Here is an 18,255-nt window from a genome sequence, read left to right as displayed (position 1 = left end):
TGCCCGGCCTCCTCATGACGCTAGACCTTCCTCCCCAGATGCCACGGACACACCTAGGCTGTGTGTTGGGGAGGGTGGACAGGCAGAGGCCTCAGGCAGCAGCATCCACCCTCACAGCCTTGGTTTCAGAACAGCAGACGTGGAGATGCTCCAGAAGGGTCTGAAGCAGGGCAGACAGGGGCTGGGATTGGATTGGATTAGGGGAACCTCCCTCTGGCTGGGTATGGAGACAGTGTTGGGCAGAGGAGGAGGACTAGAGAGACAGACCCGTTAGGAAGAGAGGACACAGGTTCCACAGCCATTTAGGATGTGACCTTGATGTGCTGACGTGGGGTGGATCCGTGGCCACTTCCACGTTCTGATTTGGGTGACTCAGTGGATGCTGATCTCGTTTATTAGGGAATGTAGGGAGAGCCCGTATTTGGGGGGTGCCAGGTGACTTCAGTTGGAGGTCTGGGAGACACATAGGGCTACCTCCTTGCTGACTGGGTTGACTACAGTGTGGCTGAACAGCACACCCCGGAGCAAGTGTGAAATCAACCAGCCCAGATCTCAGCCGCTGGTGTCTTTCCCCACTGCTCAGACACGTCTTTCTGTCTTTCCAGCCAGAGATAAATCAGAGCGCGCTTTTGGGGTGTCCTTTGTGAAACTGATGAACCCAGACGGCACCACCCTGCAGGACGGGAGGCACGACCTGGTGGTATACAAGGTGCTGACAGAATAAGCTCCAGATGACTGGATTGAAACTGGCCTTTTAGACCCCTTTCAGATTGATGTGTGCAAACATCAGCAGCCTCTCCAGAGCCATGTGTGTTTGCCATTTAAAAAGTCTAGAAAGACAGGGGGCCCTGGTGGTCCCACCTTGTGGCTTCTCAAGCCTTTCTGAAGACAGTGAGTTGCACTGCTGTTGAGTCCTGGAAGAGAGTCTTACCTTCAGGCAGAAGAGATCATGCCATGGCTCAAGAAGCCAAGGGGCCGGTTCCCCTCCTCCTCGACATCATCCTGCACCGCACACAGACAGTGTGCTGTTGGCCCTGGTGTGAGCACCGTGGGATGTGGTTTGCATGCCACCATAAACAATTCCCTGCTGTCAAGGTCTTGCTTTCTTCCCCGAGAACTTTGCTCCCATTCTTCCCCTCTAATGCTGGTGAGCTCTCACATCTACTGATCCCAGGGTTTGGAGTAGACACTGGAAGATCTCACGTATCCTACAGCTTTTGGGGGTTTGTACCATTGAAAACTCTTTTTGAGTTGTATCTGATGAATATTGGTAAATAGCTTAGAAAGGCATAGCGAGCTCTCCATCAATCCATTAAAGTAAAATGTGACCACTTATAGGTTCAAGAAAGTGGAGTGCAACCTTATTCTGCAATATATGTATTTACTTCTGGCAGAGACTAGGATATTCTGGTTTCTAGTTCCCAACTTCCTCCATTTTCATTCTGTGATGAAGTTATTTCTGGGCTCATTCCCTGTGGAAAGATTCGACGGTGTCAGGGTAGAGGGGACCGGGAGTATGATTTGATAAAGCCTGCATCTCACACTGGAAGTGCACTGTGCTCCTGAACAACTTTTCTATTGCCTGTGAGAGTCGTTGCCTGTTTGGTGTTTCTAACCTACTCTCTTTTCAGGGGGACAACAAGAAAATGGAAGATGCTAAGTTCTACCTGACCCTGCCTGGGACCAAGGTAGAGATGGAGGAGAAAGAGCTCCAGGCATCCAAAAACCTGGCGGCCTTTACCGCAAGCAAGGAGAGCACAAAGGACAGTTTTCAGATCGCCACCCTGATTTGCTCCACAAAACTCACCCAGAACGGTAGGTGTGGTGACCACGTGGACACCACCAAGCTCACCGCCCGGTCCTCCTGGTTAGACTCCAGGTGCTGTATCACATGGGGCCAGGTCTTCCAGGGTGGGATCTGGACAATTGGATTCTGCTCTCTGCTCTTCCAGTGCTGCTCTGGGGGGCGCTGATCAGATTGCAGAGCTTTCTGTGGTTTCGTTGTCCATCTTTAAAATAGAATGAAAGGCATTTCAGTTTTTTGTTTTTGTTTTTTTTTTAATATTGTAAAACCTATAAGTATATTCACAGAGGCTGTAAATTTGCAAGTCTTGTGTTTCCTGCCTTCCAGGCAGCGACTCTAATAATGTGTTGTAGGGAGTGTGTGCCCAGGAGATGCTGGATGAGGGAGGATGCTGGCAAGAGCTTCATCAGACTCCTGCCCAGGCAGCAATGGCAGAGAGCAGCGTTTCCTGTTAGAGTTCCTCTTTTCCTCCTGTATTCACCCCTTTCCTGTTTTTTCCAAGAAGTCAGGAATTTTCTGCAAAATCAGCTGATTGGTCTCTAATTTGGTCTCTCCTTCCAATCTCTGATATGGGTTGCGGATCTTATATATAATGTGGCTTTTGGTAGCCAATGACAGCTTCTTACTCATTTCACCTATGTCCCACGCATGGTGTCCCACTGAACATAGTGAGTCAAGGACTAGCTGCCCAGGGGCCTGCTTTAGAAATTCTATATCCCCTTTGCTGTGGAAAGGATTTGAGCAAAGGACCTGGCAGGAACTCTGCCTTACAGAAGTGCAAAGATAGACCAAACAGTTTAGATAATCCGGTACCAAGATCCAATCTTGGCTGGTCTTTCGGAGGGTGGATATTGGGTTTGTTTTGATGAATCATGGCCGGCTGGAGAATAGGGATGGTATTTCAGATTGGGCAAGTTTTGCTTCAAGAGTGAAGTTCAAATCTCCATATGGGAAAGTAAAAACTCACTCATCAAAAATTAAGCCAAAAAACATTTTGAGCTTCATAGAAGACATGGCAGAATTATACCAGCCACATTAAATTATGCTATGGAATTAAAATAACAACTGGTAGGGGTTCAAAGGTGCAGTATTTAAAAAATATATATTTATTTTTTAGTTGTAGTTGGACACAATACCTTTATTTTATTTATTTATTTTTATGTGGTGCTGAGGATTGAACCCAGAGCCTTGCACATGCAAGCGCACTACCGCTGAGCCACAACCCCAGCCCCAAAAGGTGCAGTATTTACAGAAGATGAATTTGACTCCTTGCAAATGTACCTCTGTAACAATGAAAGCTGTTCACAAGAGTGACTTACGTCTGAGGATGGTTCCCCCTATCCATAACAGGGAAATCATGCAAACAACATAAGTGTCCAATAGTTGGGATCAGTTTAAATATTATAATGTAATTGATGAAATTTACACAGCTGCTAAATTTGGGTTTCAAAACATAGTTGAGGATGTGGCGGACTTTTTAACACTATGTCCATGATCCCAGTTTTGTTTAACTGTGTGAGGACACTTTACAGCCAGATCTCCTGGTTCACTTCCCTGCTCTGCCACTTACTGACTAGCTGTTATGTCTGGGGCAAGTGACCTGATTTCCCCATGTTTAATAATGAGAGTGTTGACAGCACAGATTGAGTATCCCATACCCGGAGTACTTAGGGCCAGAAGTATTTTAAATTCCAATTGTTTCTGGATTTTGGAACATTTGCATGTACATAATCTGGAATCCTGGGGATAGGACTCCAGTCTAAACAGAATATTATTTTTTTAAGCATATAAATCACTAATGCACTTAACTATCAAGGAATGTTCAAGAGGGACAGGGCCAGTGTTTGTTGAGTTTCTAGTGGGTTGGATTAGCCTTTCCAGACTAGACCTCAGAAGGCAAAAGTAAAACAAACAAAAACTCCTACAAAAAAAAAAAACAGGAAGGAGTGTGTAAAATTAACTTGTAATAAAATACAAAAGGATGAACATGTTGTTACAATGCTGTTGTCCCCAAGCCAAAAACAATTAAAGCTTATTGACAGGTAGCATGCCCCAGTTTCAGGGCTGAGTTTGCTGGTATCTTCTTCACCCCATTGTTTGAAACCTGGGCTGCCTGGATGTGGTAGCCATTAGCCACGTGTCCCTTGCAAAATTTAAGTTAATTAAAATGAAAGAATGGAGAATGAGGAGACCAGTGGATACAAAATTTCACTCAGGAGGAACAAGCTCAGGGGCTGTATTTTAGCTCATGGTGATGCTAGACAATGATGTCTGCTTCAGAATTGCTGGGAGTGGAGTTTCAGTGTTTCTATCACAAAAACAGTGTGAAGTCTCTGTGTGTCAGTGAGCTTGGCTTAGCCATCCCACAGTCAAAACACGTATCCAAACATCAGGTTGAGCACCCCAAATAGATAGAATTTTTGTCAATTTAAAAAATTTCTAATTTAAATAACAGTCAGTTAAATTAAATTATGATTCAATCCCTCAGTTGCGTTGGTCCCATCTCAAGTGCAGCCGGTGACTTTCAGAGGGGACAGCACAGATCAACGTTTCCAGCATTGCGGGATGCTCCCTTGGACCACACAGTTTGATTGACTTTTTCATCTCCAAAAATGCTCACTTCCACAGGGGAAGAGAAACATCTCCCCTTGGGTCTAAAAAGGGAAGCTTCATCCTAGAGAGGAGTGAGGGAGAAGGGACCAGGTGAGAAAGATGTCCCCTCATTGTGAGCACCAGAGAAGTCAGGGCAGGTGACTGCAGTTACGGATTGCTCCTGCATTTGCTTTCTCCTGATTTGATGGAAATGATAAAGAACCAGTGTAGTTTATGCAGAGGAAGCAAGGGCTGAAAACATGCACAGGCCGTCCACCGTGGGAGCTCAGTGAGCAACGTGGATAGCCGTTCTCCTCTCGCACGGAGAGCACGGGCTTTTCTCCTTAGCTGAGGATGCCTCTTCGTGCAAGAGGTTCAAAGCTGCTGGCGCTGATCACAGACAGATCTTGTCCACTCTTACTGATTGATTGATGTGATTCGTTTTTACACAGCTAGAGCAGACGGGTGGTTATGGGCACACTTGGTGCTTGGTCCAGATGGAGGTGAAGGTAGACAGTGTCACCGAAAGGGGAGGAGGAGCTCTGGCCTTTGCAGTGTGAGGCCCCGCAGGTGACTCCCATGTATCCTATCCTGCACACCCTGGGACACGCGAGCATTGGTATTGCCACAGTCGTCTCCAGATTGGGGCTGGGGATGTGGCTCAAGTGGTAGCGTGGTCGCCTGGCGTGCACCAGGCACTGGGTTCGATCCTCAGCACCACATAAAAATAAAATAAAGACGTGTGTCCACCTAAAACTAAAAAATAAACATTTAAAAAAATAAAAATTATCATCCCCAGTTCATTGATCAGAAAATCAAAACTTAAAAAAAATTATGCATATATGGAGTATAGCTTCCCATTCTTGTGGTGGTACAGGATGTGCAGTTTCCCTGGTGGTGCGTTCATACACAAACATAGGAAAGTTATGTCCAATTCATTGTACTGTTTTTTCTATTCCCATCTCCCGCCCTTCCCCTCATTCTAATCCAGTGAACTTCCATTCTCCCCACCGCACCCCCACCTTATTGTGTGTTAGCATCACATACAGAGACAACGTTGACCTTTGTTTTTTTTAGGACTGGCTTATTTCAGTTAGCATCATAGTCTCCAGTTTCATTCATTTATTTGCAAATGCCATCATTTCATTTATCTTAATGACTGAGTAATATTCTATTGTATATGTATACCACAGTTTCTTTATCCATTCATCTGTTGATGGGCGCCTAGGTTGGTTCCATAGCTTAGCTATTGTGAATTGAGTTGCTATGAATATTGATGTGGCCATGTTACTATCATATGCTGATAGAAAAATCAAATTTTGAAATGGGAAAATATTTTTGCCTGAGTTTATAGGTGATGGGCTTAGACCTTTAAAACAGATTTTTATAGCTCCAAAGTTTATGGTTTCTCTTTGTATTTTTTTTTTTTTCCTTTTTAAAATTATGAGGTCTCGGGCTAGGGCTGAAGCTCAGTGGGTTCAATTGTCAGCACCACGTAAAATAAATAAAGGACTATCAACAATTAAAAAATAAATAAAAATAAAATTATGTGGTCTATAATTCTCTCCCAAAACTTATTACTACCCTGAATTTGGGAACTGTCATACCCTTGCTTTTCTTTATAATTTATTAAGTTTATATCATGAAAATTCATCTGGTTTAGTGCTACACATTTTTTCAGTTCATGTAAATCTAATCGCTCTTACAACTCTGCTTGTCTGTTTATTTCTTTGAAGAATTCTGGGGAAGGAAGGATGGCAGAGTAGCAAGAATGTGGATTTTGGAATCATATAAACCTGATATTAAAATGCCATTTCTCCCACCCCTTAGCATTGTGTGGCCTGAGGCAAGTAATTCAATGTCATAAAGCGTCAGTTTTCTCATCTAAAAAATGGAAAAAGTGAAATCTCTACAGTGAAGTTGTGATGTTAAAGGGAATTAGTGCATATGTATAAATTCCTCCCTCTGAATCCACCCAGTCGAGGGTAGTAATAAGGGGAAATTAGACAAAGACGGCAAATTACAGGTGGGATGTGCTTTTTAAGTTTACTTTTTATGACTGTGATGTTGTTATTTGAGGAGTGTGGGTTCCAGTCAGATGTCCTCTTGTGGTTTTTTTATATTAGCAGTTGTTTCTTTCCCATTGAAGGATGAAAGGATCACAAGATTTCCTCTGACTTAAAAGACAGAACTGAACCAATATATCGGGCGATCCTTGAATTAGCCATGATTAAGAGCAGCTATCTTTTCTAGAGAGTTCTGTCGCTGTGTCCTGAAATGGCCTGGGTTGCTCCTTCTAATGCTGATGTTTGTGATTACTCTTCCCAGTTGACCTGTTAGGCCTGTTGAACTGGCGTTCCAACTCCCAGAATATTAAGCACAACCTAAAGAAGTTGATGGAGGTGGATGGAGGAGAGATTGTTAAGGTAGGTTTCTGTCTTCAGCTGGAAACATACCTGCTGTGTCATTAGTTCCGCATTTTAAATCCAGCCAGTCATTGTAGATGTAGGACTTGTTTTCTGCATTGCTAAGCACCTGTGCCAATTTTAAAGAAAAGGTGATTTTTAACCCCATTCCATTGAAACCTAATAGACCCCAAATTTCTGCAGTGTGGAGCTGAATGAAAGAACCCAGATAACCTCTGTTTCTCCCTCAGTTTTTGCAAGATACACTGGATGCACTTTTTAACATAATGATGGAAATGTCAGACAATGAAACGTACGACTTCCTGGTGTTCGATGCCCTGGTAAGCAGTTCAACGTACACACTAGTACTTATTCCTGGAATGGGGTAGTATTTCCCTATTAGAAGTAATTGCTATGAACATCCTCATCCTCCTGCATAAACATGTTTATACATCTCTCTGATTATTTCTTTAGGCTGAATTTCTGAAGTAAAATTAGAAACAAGTAGCTTACATTCCAGGCTTTTATTTCTTTGTTTCCTATTAAATCTCACTTTTTCACCTGCCTTCGCTTTCTCATCAGGAAAAACGAAGGATCTAATTCAGTTAGAAATCAGGAAGCATTTTAACTCACTTTGCCATTGTCTGATAATTTAAAACCAGGGGATGCCCTTAACAAGGAAGGCCATCACTGTGTGACTGTGCATCCTGTATGTTCTTGCCCAGGAGGCTGGATTCACAGGTCAGAGTCACATCTCGGTGTCATTAGAAACAGCACACAGCCCAGCAGACACCTGACTTTGTCATACAGGGTACTTAAATGCACAGCCTGTCCTAAGAACTGAATCAGAACAGGGACAGGAGATAACCAGAATCTGGGAAGGATAGGGTGTCAGTGGAGGGGAAGAAGCAGACGTGCCCAAACCAAGCATCGTTTCCTTGTTGCTGGGGGAAAAGTTCAGGGTGGGATTTTACCTGATGCTGCCACTGAGGAGGAAGGTCAGTTGCAGCTGTGGGTCATTTGACAGCTTGGAAAAATAGGTCAGTTTAACAAATGGTCAGGGCATCAAAGCTAAGGATGTAAGATAAAGAGAGGAAATGCAGTGTCGCCAAGGTGAAGCTGGTCAGGGTTGGGTTTACGGGAAAGAGAAACTCTGGGTAGGGCTTCCACGGACCAAGCTCTGGAGACAAGCCCTGTGTTTTGGTGAGCAGCTGGCTGTGGCATGGATGGAAGTCCCAAGTGCTTTTACTTTGCACACTTTTGTCCTGTGGAGGGACAGTGTGGTTGGTTGTCACTGTGCACCTTATAGTCATCTACGTAACTTACCGTGGGGAAGTGGGGAGGCAGGCCTCGGGTGGAGTTCAGATGATCAGGGACACTCACACTGTACTCAGAAAGATGTTGGGGTATTTCATCAGCTGTGAACTTGGCTGAGTTTGTAATTCTCACGGGAAACCCCTTTCTGCATCCTCCTTCCTCGTCCCCTGACTGGTGTTTCCTGTGTAAAGACTGCCCTCCCTTTGAGACAGCCCCTCCCTGGGAATAGGGATGCCAGCTGGTTCTGGTACATGCATACCGCTCAGCGCTGTGCCTGATGCGTGATGGTGTCTCTGTGTTAAGACTTGGCCTCAGCTCCGGGATTGGACAGCAGGAATGCTGCAGAAATGAGAAAGCAAAGGCACCAGGTGTTCGACCCAGCTTGTTGGTGGAAAGCCTGGGCTGTGCAGGGCTGCTAATGACCTTGTTCACCTTTGGCAGGTGTTTATTATTTCGCTGATAGGAGACATCAAGTTCCAGCATTTCAACCCTGTACTTGAGACCTACATATACAAGCACTTCAGTGCCACTTTGGCATACGTGTGAGTATGGCTGGAGGGAACCGCATGGTGTTGGGCTATTGGGTTTGTTCTCCGAGGGCTGGATTTTGGTGAGGCGAGAGGAACCTGCCTTTAGTAAATGTGTCTGTGAATGCAGAACTTGTCCCCAGGCCTCCTGGTAGAGAGCGGGGGCTGTTTAAGCATCACCCCTTGAAAAGGTGTCAGGCCCAAGCTTCCTTCTGGTTAAGGAAGAACGTCCATGGAGGAGTTGAAGGACAGGTGACCAGACTCAGCCCCCGAGGAGCCGACGTTGGCAAGGTCCACAGGAGGCACGAAGGGGCCCAGACAGGGATTTAAGCAGGAACAAGTCTGACAGAAGAGGAGATCCTGCCCTCAACCCTGTACCATAAGTGCTCTGTGGGATTGAGTACTCACAGAATTAAGATTTGACTTTTCTTTCTTTTGCATGGGGTGATTTCTACCTGTTCTGCACTGTAGCCTTCTTTCTGTTGGGGTTGACAAAGGGAGCAGCTGACATTCACTCTGTGCTTCTCCCTGGAGTACTCAGCTCATGATGGCCTTGTATGTGGCCTGTCACCTGCCGCTTCCTTGAGTTCTAGTTATTGTGCAAAGCAATGCGATGAATAGCAACAGGGATGTAGCCAGATTGGTGAACAATATTTTGGACAGTGGCTCATGCCAGATCATGTCAGTTGCTACTGACTGATTTATCAGGTCAGATCTTTCAACTCTGGTGTTTTCTAAGCCAAGCAAGCATGAAGGCAGAGAAACACAGGTTGAATGAAGGAAGTGTCACGTAACATAGTTACCAGTTAATGTGATGGTTATGAACCCCCCAGATTGGGGAGGTGTAGACACACTACAGTAGTGTTCTTTCACCCAGTGGTTTTGCCTTCCAAGTCCTTGTTATGAGTGAGGACTGGTATCAGTAGATCCTCATCACACGGAGCCACATAAGACCTTCCAGGAAGTAGTAATCTGGGCTTATTTGCAATACTTGATTGATTCTGTGTGCTTCCTTTGGATTTTGTGCTAGTTCTAGGAAATGTCAGATATTCCCAGAAGGAAGGCCCAAAATATCAGCCTCCTAAAAAGCCTGAGTTAGCACAGGATCAAGACTTTTCATAGTCCAAAGACTCCAGAAGAATATGAAGAGCAATTTAAAATCCCAGATGAGTTTTGTGTTGGATGAAGAGTCAGATTGAACTCCACTCCCCACGCACAGAAGTTTCCGTCTGGCACCGTATTTATGGCTCTCCAAGGATTGGGACAGAGATTAAAATAGCGCCTTAATTTGAAGCCTTTCTACTTTTTCATTTCTAGATTTTTCTTTTTAATCCTACAAAGGGAAAGAAATCTTCCAGTATCTCTAAGTCAGAGGGAAGATCCAAATTTCTGCAGCAGATGAGGAAACTAAGTTGCAAAGGTGTTAGTTTGCCTGTCCAGGGCATCCTCCAGAGGACCTGGCGGGAGTGACAGTTTACATTGGAAGGAGTCACTGCTTCCCACTCTGCCACCTCCCCTTGCAAGCCTCCGAGCACCCTGTTGCCAGCCAACTTAATTTTTCTTTCTTGTTCTTTTAAGGAAACTCTCCAAGGTCCTGAACTTCTATGTGGCTAATGCCGACGACTCCAGCAAGACGGAGTTGCTGTTCGCTGCTCTAAAAGCCTTGAAGTACTTGTTCAGGTTCATCATCCAGTCTCGAGTGCTCTACTTGAGGTAATGGTCACCGGGCTGAGGTGTTTAAGCCGTCACCGCTCTCTCCACGTTGGTCCCCTTACTGCTACGCTCGCCTCCGGCTCTGTGACCCCTTAGACCACGGAACTGCCAAATTTCTAAACTTCAGAGCTGTAGGTGGCGGTGGATCATGAGACCGCTGGAGAAGGTCCATTTGAATTCCCTTTGCATCAGCAGAACCCTGAGGTAGTAGTGGCAGCAGCCCTTGGGGAGGCAGTGGCTAAGTGTGCCCCTTGCCGGAAGCCTTTCCTGGGGATGGCGTCTCTAGGGAGGCAGGTTCCTGGGGCAAGGAAGCTTGGTTTTATTCCAGGGGTGGTGGGAGGCGTCGGGGAACTTTAGTTAGAGAATCCTGCTTATGTTTCAAATGATCATCTCTTCTGCTCTGTGGAGATGGATTATGGAAGGCTAAGAGCGAGAGTGAGCAAGCACCTTTGCAGTGCAGGTGTGAGATGCTGCAGCTCTACCCTAGCTGTAGGCGGAGGGGGTGGACTGATATGGGCGGAGCCTCGACTTGCTGGTGGATTTGATGGGACAGTGAGAGAAAGGGAAGGACCCCAGATAACCACCAGGTTTGGGTGGGCCGTGGTGCTATTCGCTGATACTTGGAATGCTGAGAGCCCAGCGGGAAGATCCAGAGAGTTCTGTTTTAGGTATTCTGTTTTACTTTTGAGATACTCTGGGGAGTAACTTGCAAATAAAGTTTTTTTTCTAGTTCTACCAAGTGGGTGAATGAAGAATTACCAACTACTTCTGATTGGATAATTTTATCAGGGAAGGTCATACTCCTTGGAGACCCTATAAGTATCCCTTATCCAAAATGGTTGGGATCAGAAGTATTTCAGATTTCAGATTTTTTAGAATTTTGGAATTTTTGCATATGCATAACTGAGCTATCTTGGGAATAAGACCCAAGTGTAAACATGAAATTCATCTACATCTCATAGCCCTTATACTCACAGCCTGAGGGTGATTTCATAGAGTATTTTTAGTACACCTGCATTTTGACTGCAGCCCATCACGTGAGGTGAGGTGTGAGAATCTGTCCTTATGGCATCCTATTGGCGCTCAAAAGGTTTTGGATTTTGAATCTTCAGATTGGGGTGCTCAGTATGTATGGGTGCATGAAGGAGACTAGTTTAAATGTATTCATGTGTGCATGCATGTGTTGAAGCATGTGCTTAAAATTCAGAACCCACCATCCTGAGCAGTCTTTGGTGAGGTTGCCACCCAGCGTAGAAGCACATGCACTACCGATTGGGACTTTGGTGTTTTCTGGGCGATTGGTCAAAGACCCCTCTCCATTTCTACTCAGGAGAAAGAGCCAACTCTGAGTTGATGGACAGAATCTGGTAAAGTCAGAAGGATACTTTAGTCAAAGCGAGGGGGTGTCCGTGATGTTGGAGGCCCTCATGGTAGAGCAGGTCAGCATCGGTGTGGGCAGTGTGGTGGACCGAGTGGACCCGACTGGTTTTGTAGGCCTGCTGGGCTCAGAACCTGTCTGGGTTGAGGAGCTTCTCAATCCATTGTCTGAAACCTCAGCTTTTAGGATCAAGGCGTGGTAAGGTGAGACAGGCTAATGAGGGGAGTCGTGCAGGGGAAGGAGGAGAGAACGTGGCCAGCAAGGGAACTTTGCTTGGGGTCCCCTGCCTGCTGGACATTGTACGAATGAGCTGAGGAAGACAGAAATGCAGGGCCCACCTGCTACATCAGGCACAGTGACTTCCTGCTGTCCCTTCGTCTAGGAAAAGCCCACAAACCACCTGCATGGACTGTATCCCCAAGCTTGGGGGCCCTCCGGACAGCATCCTGGGATCTTTACCACCTGGCGAATCCTCGCTGACCAACTAGAAAGCCTTGTGTCAGGGCTTTATTGAAAACTGACTACCCTGCCCTTGTTCAGTGGTACTACTGTCTTTTCAGTCTGAAGGGGGCTTACTCCTGGTCCCTTTGAAACCATCTTAGGGTGACTCATAAGAAGTCTTTCTGCATAATTTGAGGTGATGACCCATGAGGCGCTGACCTCCAGTTGGTTTTTGAGGCCACACATCTGTTTTAAAATTTCTCTTAAAGATGGAAAAATCTGACTGCTTTTCTCTTTTTTCCTGTTTAGATTTTATGGTCAGAGCGAAGATGGAGATGAATTTAATGACTCAGTCCGACAGTTGTTTCTCTCTTTCAATATGCTCATGGACAGGCCTCTGGAGGAAGCTGTCAAGATCAAGGTCAGCATGGTGTCTCCACAGGTGACCCTTCAGGCCATCAGCGTAGAGGGTCTGGCAGCATGGAACCGACCCTGGTGGGAGAGGAAGGAAAACCTGCACATTTCAACTTCAGTTACTTTTATATTTTCAAATGTCGGTTTGCCAAAGACAAGCTACCTGCTTAGACAGTCCCTTGGTTGGCAGTTACAACCTCTGTTTGACCCTGACTTCAGCACACAGATCCTAATGCTGTTACAGGTGACAGTTTTCTATCCTTAGAAGTCACCATTATCTTTATCAGCGACAGGTTTTTCTTAAAAAAAAAAAAAAAATTTTTTTTTTAATGTCAAATACATAATCCTTGAAGATTTCAATTTGAACTTTATTATTCATTCCTTATTCTTGATGGTAACTTTGTGCTGGAGACGTCAAGAATTTAACTTCTTTCTTTGGTAGAAAAATGAATTCCAAATGGATGGTGCCCGCTGGTGGTGAAGACAAGGGCTAGACCTCCTGCATTTCCAGGAGAAAGATTTGAGGAGGTCATGATGAGCTCCATCAGCTTTCCCTTCCTTGCATCTGTGTCCAGTTCCTATCCGAAATCCAAGTGCAGCCCTTCCTTCCTGGGATCAAACCATAAATTCTGGGCTGGGGATGCAGCCTGGTGGTTGAAAGCCTGCCTAGTATGCACAAGAGCCTGGGTTCAGCCCCCAGCAACAGCGGTGGGCAGGGGGCAGTAAATTCTGTATTTGTCTTACTTGGCCACTGAATTTGCCTTTGGTGTTTTCTTCCAGGGGGCAGCTTTGAAGTACCTCCCTAGCATAATCAACGATGTCAAACTTGTGTTCGATCCCATTGAGCTCAGGTAAATAACAAAAAGCCACGGGTTTCTTGTCCGTGACAGAGAAGCAGCCCCCTGCTTGGCCAGGGCCTGAACTCCTGCACATACTTTTCTTCTTCTCACAAGTATTAACGGAGCACCTTTCACGCTCATTTCTGTGGAAGATGTGAAAGAACACACCAAGCCTGCTCCAGAGAGAGGTTTGCACTCTCTTTGGAGAAGCAAGACATGCAGGCATGAAATTAACTCTAAGAGAAAGTACATAATAAAGTGCGTCCGGCCCTGTAACTAGCACCCCAGGAGCGCAGAGTCCTGTTACAGTCGAGATTGGAGTGGCGTTAGCCAGAAAAGGTGTTCTACAAAAGCTGAGCGTGGAGGCAGGCCTGGAAGCAGCTGGTGGAAGTGGAGGTGCTTGGGGGCTGTGGGCAGAGTCAGCAAAGGCAGGGCTCTCTAGGGAGCGGGATGCAGGCCCTAGAGACAGCCCTGGGTCTCTAGGGGGGGTTTCCAGGTGCACCTCTCCAGCCCAGGTCTTGGAGTGGAGGAGATGTTTGTGATGCTGCCTGTCGTTTGGCAGAGTGAGAGAACTGACGCTGCGGCTTCTCTTGCAGCGTGCTCCTCTGCAAGTTCATTCAGAGCATCCCTGACAACCAGCTGGTTCGGCAGAAGCTCACCTGCATGACCAAGATGGTGGAGAGTGGTCTCTTCCAGCAGTCGGGTGAGTCTCCACCCAGCCCGCCACCTCCTGAGGACCAGTCTCACACCTGCCGCAGTCACACTTGCCTTTTTTTTTTTTTTTAATGTCAGTAATGTCCTTGCCAGTTTGTGGTTCTTAAGTATCTCTGGGAGGCCAGTTTTAAGAAGCTGAAGTTAGTTTGGTATTCCTAGCAGTTACTAAAAGAGGCCAGTTGTGTTTAATCTTTAATTAGAGCAAATCAGCAAAGGATTTGTTCATTAGAAACCTTTGTCCTCAAAAGAGGAGCCCCAGAAAATGACAGGCAGGCAGGAAAGACGAGGGTTCCTGTAAAGGAATTCATGCTTGACCTGTACGTGGTACATCAAGGCACAAGCCAGGGGCAGGGCAGGCAGCAGGTGGCTCTGGGCCAGATCCCACTAGTCCTGGCTCAGGAGCGGGATGGTGTGGGTCTCTTCTCAGTTGGGTTCAGTGATGTCGTGTTAGTGTTCGTAGCTGGGACTTGACTATGGTGGAAGCATTTCCACCCCAGAGATTGGCCAATGGGGCTTTTCTTTTAAGATGGGGAAGCTAGATGACTGGCATCCTACTGGGAATGGGCACAGAGGGGAGAAAACCCTTTCACTGATCCAGTGCTTCTCCTAAGTACAGTGGAGTAGCCAGCTCATGTGACTCTGTGCTTATAGCCCAGGATGATAGGAGGAGGGGACCCAGGACCTGTCCTTCCTTATAAACCCAAGGCTCGCTGGAGTGAGCAGCTGTGGGAACTTCTTTTGAAGCTGCCACAAGATCAGGGAGTCCCCTCATGTTAGGTATGTCTCCTGCCTGTCCAGCAGCCTCCTCAGACATCAGGAAAGTTGAGTGGAGTGTTGGTAGGAGAATCCTCCTGGCCTTGTCCCCGGCTGGTTATGGAACTCAGCATAAACGAGGGACTTTCTCTCCGCCTCAGCTTCTGTTTCAGTGGAAGGAACGGCTTGAATTAGATGACATCGGTAGCCTCTTTGGGCTCTGATATTTTCCGACGCCATTATTTTGTGCTTGGAAATTTCAAGTGTTTTCGGGTCATAATTGGAGGCAGAGCTGATGTTTTCAGAAAAGCTAGTGAACGTTCTTGAGTAAAAACCGAAGTATCACTAAGCTTCCTGATGGACTGTGACAAGCTCTGCTTCTAAGGATGCCGAAAAGATAACTGAGACAATAAAGGCCGGTGTTTGAGTGCAAGAAGAAGCCGGTCGGTCACTAGACAGGACCAATGAGAGAACGTAGGCTCACTGCTGACAGTCACTGCTGTAGTGTCATAATAATGTGTTATCATAATGAAGACCCTAGAGGGAAGACAGTAAATAATGCCCTACTTGCGATAAGCCATATTGCCTGGAAAGACATGAGTGGAATGTTCTAGAAACGTAGTAGGAAAGCTCAGTGTTTAGGAATTTTATAGTCAATTTTAAAAAGACTGTCTGACTTGCTTAGTTTTTATTGGTTCCACGTGACTTAGCTTTTATGTGTCAAGCTGGCATTTAAAAAGCTACAGGGTTGGGGCCGCAGCTCCGTGGTAGAGTGTGTGCTTAGTGTAGGTTCAGTCGGCACCACCAAGTAAAGTAACAGACAAGTGACAAGTAAGCCTGGAGAGATTGTTAAGTAATTGAAGCAGGTGCAAAATCCTCGCCTTTCCCTCTAACAGGGGTATTTCGTGGGTCTAGTCCTGGCACAAGGCTGAAGTTCCATGCCTAAAGTCTGTGGTCCTCAGTGCCCTGGAGGGACTCCATTCCTGCAAGACTGGTCCCAAGAGCTCTGGAGACAGGCAGAGAGATCTGCAGTGATGGCAGCTGAGAGGGGGCATTTCCTCGTGTGAGCTGCTGCGTTTTCTCCCTCAGAGTGCAGAGACGTGCTACTGCCACTGCTGACGGACCAGCTCAGCGGCCAGCTGGATGACCACTCGAGCAAGCCTGACCATGAGGCCAGCTCGCAGCTTCTGAGCAGCATCCTGGAGGTGCTGGACAGGAAGGATGTGGTGAGTGCGGGCATCCCTAACATGATGGCACATGCCTCCGCTGGCCCTTTGCACCAGACAGGAGGGACTCCGTGTCCTTCTGGTCTCTGGTGGTTTAGAACCGGGCATGGGGCCCAGGGGTGCCCATTTTAGAGGTGCCTAGAGAAACCAGAGCTTTCTGTACAAATCTAGGTCCAGGCGAGGTCAACTCACAGCCGGAAACGCCACTGGCTGGTCTCCAGCTTGCCCCGTCGGCCCACCCTGAGATCCCTGCAGGAGCTCTCAAGAACTCTGTTAATTTCTGCCAAGACCCCCTGAGACTTTGTTTCTCTGTAGGAAGCTCTGTCCTCCATCCCATGCCTGACCCTACTGTAGAAATCCCTGCTCCTGAGAACTTCTCTTTCTATCTTCTCTCCGACACTGTGGCTCTCTCTGGAGCCCAATGGAAACCGTGTTTTTTCTGTGATCTTTCCCCTCACCCCCAGCCCCAGCCCCCAGGCCGAGAGGCTGAACCTGCCTGGGTTTCCCATCTCCTGGCCATGGCGCAGCCCACAGGCCTACGCGGGCCCCACGGAACTGGCTGGAGGACTGTGCCTGGCCAGCACCCTGCCCCCGGAGCTGATCTGGGCTGGGATCCTGGGCTGTGCTTGTTGTATCCTTGCCCCCTCCTGAGTGTGCATCTCCCTCTGTGGGCCTCGGTTGTTTTCCTGACCCCACCCAGAGCCCGGCACGTGCCTGGAGGAAAAGCTGTGTCAGCAACAGTGAAGGCGGCATCCCCCAGAGAGGCAGGTTTCTATGTCACTTTTACCCACAGAACGGAGAAGCAGGTAAAAAAAAAGCCAGGAACGAGGGCAGAAAAGCTAAAGATACTTAATACTTGGATGAAAATCCATATGACCGTGGACAGTGCAGCAGGATGTCACTTATGTGGTCCCTGAAAGAGTAGACCCCACCGAGGCAAAGACTAGAATAGTGATTCCCAGGGGCTGGGGCTGGGGGACGGGGAGGTGTTGGTCAAAAAAACAAACTTTCATTCATGAGATGAACAGGTTCTGGAGATGTAGTGCATATGGACGGAGATGGATGTGTTACTTAATTCAATTGCAATGATCACAATCTCCCAATGTATAGCTGTATCAGATCATCACATTGTATACCCTGAAGACATACAGTCACCCGTTAAAAATTTTTTAAAATAGTGAAATATTAACAAGCGGGAAAATCCATAGTGATGATTTAGTTATTTAAGCATTCAGCAGGAATTTTCAAATATCTGTCAGGAAGCAAGCATGGATAAGGTCCGCAAGGTCAAGTTGAACACAGGTAGTTTTGGAGCTGGGTGAGTGTCACATCTAACTAGAGATGAGAAATGAAGGAAAGAAGGGGATGCATAGTTATCTGGCACCGTCGTGTGCATCCACACAACTAATCCTGTAAGGAAACCTTATTATCCACCTTGTGCAGCTATGAAAACTAAAGCTAGGCAAAATCGAATAGTGGCTCAGAGTCGCACAGGACAGAATGTTGAATCCTCATACTGATTTTCTCAGTCTCCCAACAGCATCCCACAGACGGGGTGCCTTAAATGACAAAAGTGTATTTTCTCGAAGCTCTGGAGGCTGAAGGTCTGGGCCAGGGTGTGGGCTCTGTGACATTCTGGGAGGGAGCTCTTCTCTGCTTGCAGGTGGCTGTCTTCTCCCTGCGCGCACATGTGGCCTTTCCTCAGTGGGTGCACACTTGACCAAAGAGAAAGCTTGTGTGCGTGAGTGAGCGGGGTCATTAGGACCCCACCCTCCTGTCCTCCTGTGGCCTGAATTGCCTCCCAGAGAGCCCATCTCCCAGCACCATTGGATGTTCAGGCTTCAAGAGGGACACAAAAATTCACCTCCTAACAGACCTCTTGCTTGCATTTCTTTGGATTTTTGCCCGACGCAGAAGGTGTTAAGAAGTCTGTACCTTTGCCTCTCTCTGCCCACTTGTGTCTTATTGTCCTGGGCAGTGCTCGACTCAGCGTCAGAACCAGTACCTCAGGCTTCCTTGAACTGTCCGGCCACAGAGAGCTGTCTGAGTGCACAGGAACCATCAGGGTTTTTTGGGGAGCACCTGTCCCTGCGTGTCCATGCTCATCTTTTAAACAATCCGATCATTTTCAG

The 18,255-nt window shown here is 46.9% G+C and overlaps 1 protein-coding gene across 1 annotated transcript in view; it reads left to right on the top strand.

The window, feature by feature from the left end:
* Dock5 (dedicator of cytokinesis 5) overlaps positions 1-18,255 on the top strand; it is a 187,188-nt gene that overhangs the window by 112,900 nt on the left and 56,033 nt on the right. The window contains exons 17-26 of the mRNA XM_076853574.1: positions 606-709; positions 1,632-1,815; positions 6,725-6,822; positions 7,053-7,142; positions 8,560-8,660; positions 10,224-10,358; positions 12,487-12,598; positions 13,372-13,442; positions 14,027-14,133; positions 15,987-16,123. Of these exons, the coding sequence (XP_076709689.1) occupies positions 606-709; positions 1,632-1,815; positions 6,725-6,822; positions 7,053-7,142; positions 8,560-8,660; positions 10,224-10,358; positions 12,487-12,598; positions 13,372-13,442; positions 14,027-14,133; positions 15,987-16,123 (1,139 nt within the window). The remainder of the gene's footprint in view (positions 1-605; positions 710-1,631; positions 1,816-6,724; positions 6,823-7,052; positions 7,143-8,559; positions 8,661-10,223; positions 10,359-12,486; positions 12,599-13,371; positions 13,443-14,026; positions 14,134-15,986; positions 16,124-18,255) is intronic.

Source organism: Callospermophilus lateralis, chromosome 4, assembly GCF_048772815.1.
Source record: "Callospermophilus lateralis isolate mCalLat2 chromosome 4, mCalLat2.hap1, whole genome shotgun sequence".
NCBI lineage: Eukaryota > Metazoa > Chordata > Mammalia > Rodentia > Sciuridae > Callospermophilus > Callospermophilus lateralis.
The sequence above is the reverse complement of the archived record's forward strand: the minus strand, read 5'-3'. Positions and strand labels throughout refer to the sequence as shown.